Source organism: Amphimedon queenslandica, unplaced genomic scaffold (genome assembly GCF_000090795.2).
Source record: "Amphimedon queenslandica unplaced genomic scaffold, v1.1 AMPQUscaffold_6099_Cont21939, whole genome shotgun sequence".
Taxonomy (NCBI): Eukaryota; Metazoa; Porifera; class Demospongiae; order Haplosclerida; family Niphatidae; genus Amphimedon; species Amphimedon queenslandica.
In genome coordinates this window covers 1-1,694 of record NW_003553606.1, presented here as the reverse complement: position 1 = coordinate 1,694, position 1,694 = coordinate 1, and the positions used below count along the sequence as shown (strand labels likewise).

At 34.5% G+C, this 1,694-nt stretch overlaps 1 protein-coding gene across 1 annotated transcript; it reads right to left on the bottom strand.

Annotated features, from left to right (window-relative positions):
- Positions 1 to 543: 543 nt before the first annotated feature.
- On the bottom strand, positions 544 to 1,441 carry LOC105316020 (syntaxin-16-like; the record flags this gene model as incomplete). The annotated part of the gene is made up of 3 exons (XM_011410808.2): positions 544 to 768; positions 1,044 to 1,124; positions 1,271 to 1,441. Coding segments are annotated over 3 exons (378 nt in total), but the record flags the coding sequence as incomplete, so codon positions are not given.
- Positions 1,442 to 1,694: the final 253 nt, after the last annotated feature.

Below are 1,694 nucleotides of genomic sequence, written 5' to 3'. Positions count from 1 at the left end.
GGGATATTGCAGCTATTTCTGTGGACCAGAGTATGATCACATGGGCCTATACTGCTACCAGTGGTGGCCACCAAAGAGCCGTTACAAGCCAAGGCATGATAGAGGCGCTGGTACCCTGGACCAATGGAATGGGATACATACACTACATTTCTATCTATGCCACATAATCTATGCCTTGCCAGTTGATGATTGATTCAATGAATGAGGAAGAATGTAACAAAGAAAAGTACAATGGGGCATTGTGTTAGGTTAGTAGTCTATTGTGATGCACTAGAAGTTGTAAATAATAGTATGCAACCAGGGCAAACATGTGTTATGAGCTAATACCAATATTTTGGGTAGCTTACTATTATGTACTATTAGGTGTACTAGTTGTAAATAATACCAGACACACGTGTTGGTCTCATTTGCCTATTCTTTTGTTTCATTTTCTTATTTTTGGTTTTTATCTTTTTCCCTAGTCTCTTCTACTTTTTATTTTGGTTTCACACATCCTTTATGCAATTTTTGGTATTTTAGTTTGAATATGTAATTGCTACGTCATTTTTGCTTTCGAGCTATATTTTAAAAATAATATTAAACACATACAGAATGCACATTAATTAACAAATTATGTTAGCATTGTCATTGTCCAATGTATTATTAAATAATTCCTTTTCCTTTCCTTACAACTTTAACAATAATAAAAGTAACAACAGCCACTACTATTATAACTATTAATACTATTATAATAATTAACTTGATTGATCTCTTCTGATGCTTCTCAGCCTAAGAAGAAAAGAGAGAGAGGGTTTAGCATGAAGCGTGTGAGAGGCAAGGAAAAACAAAAAAGAACACTGTATGCAGTGAAATTAAAACTTTCTTTCAAAAAAAAGAACGAAAATATTCATGAATTTAGTGGAAACACAAAAGTTTAATTACAGAGAAAATTATGGCATGGCTCATATGACCAAAATTGACCATATTCTACATCTTTTCATTTGCACAACTTTCTATCTTTGAACTGCATACACATGCATTTACATAATATGATTATTTGTTACCTTCTCCAGTTGTTTGACACCTTCAGTGACTTTATGAAGTGTCCTCTCAACATTGTAATCAATCCTATCCAATATTGTACCCTGTGATTAATAACAAGAATAGATTAATAATAATAATAATAATAATAATAATAATGATAATAATAACAACAACAAAAATACCAATAACAACAACAACGATAACAATAACACACAACAATGAAATTAAAGCTTCAACTTATCCTAACCTGTTCCACTACCATTGTTGCCAGGTCTTTATACATTTCATTTATTTCAGATATTGATCTAACTACTGATACTATTTCTCTCTCTCTTTGTTCTATCAGTTCAGAATTATCCTCCAACTGTGACAACTGACCTGACGTGAAACCTAAAGAAAGAGAGAGAGAGAGAGAGAGAGAGAGAGAGAGAGAGAGAGAGAGAGAGAGAGAGAGAGAGAGAGAGAGAGAGAGAGAGAGAGAGAGAGAGAGAGAGAGAGAGAGAGAGAGAGAGAGAGAGAGAGAGAGAGAGAGAGAGAGAGAGAGAGAGAGAGAGAGAGAGAGAGAGAGAGAGAGAGAGAGAGAGAGAGAGAGAGAGAGAGAGAGAGAGAGAGAGAAAGGAGTTTCATAATGTGTACATGCAGTACATGTACATGTACACATATGCTGTGTA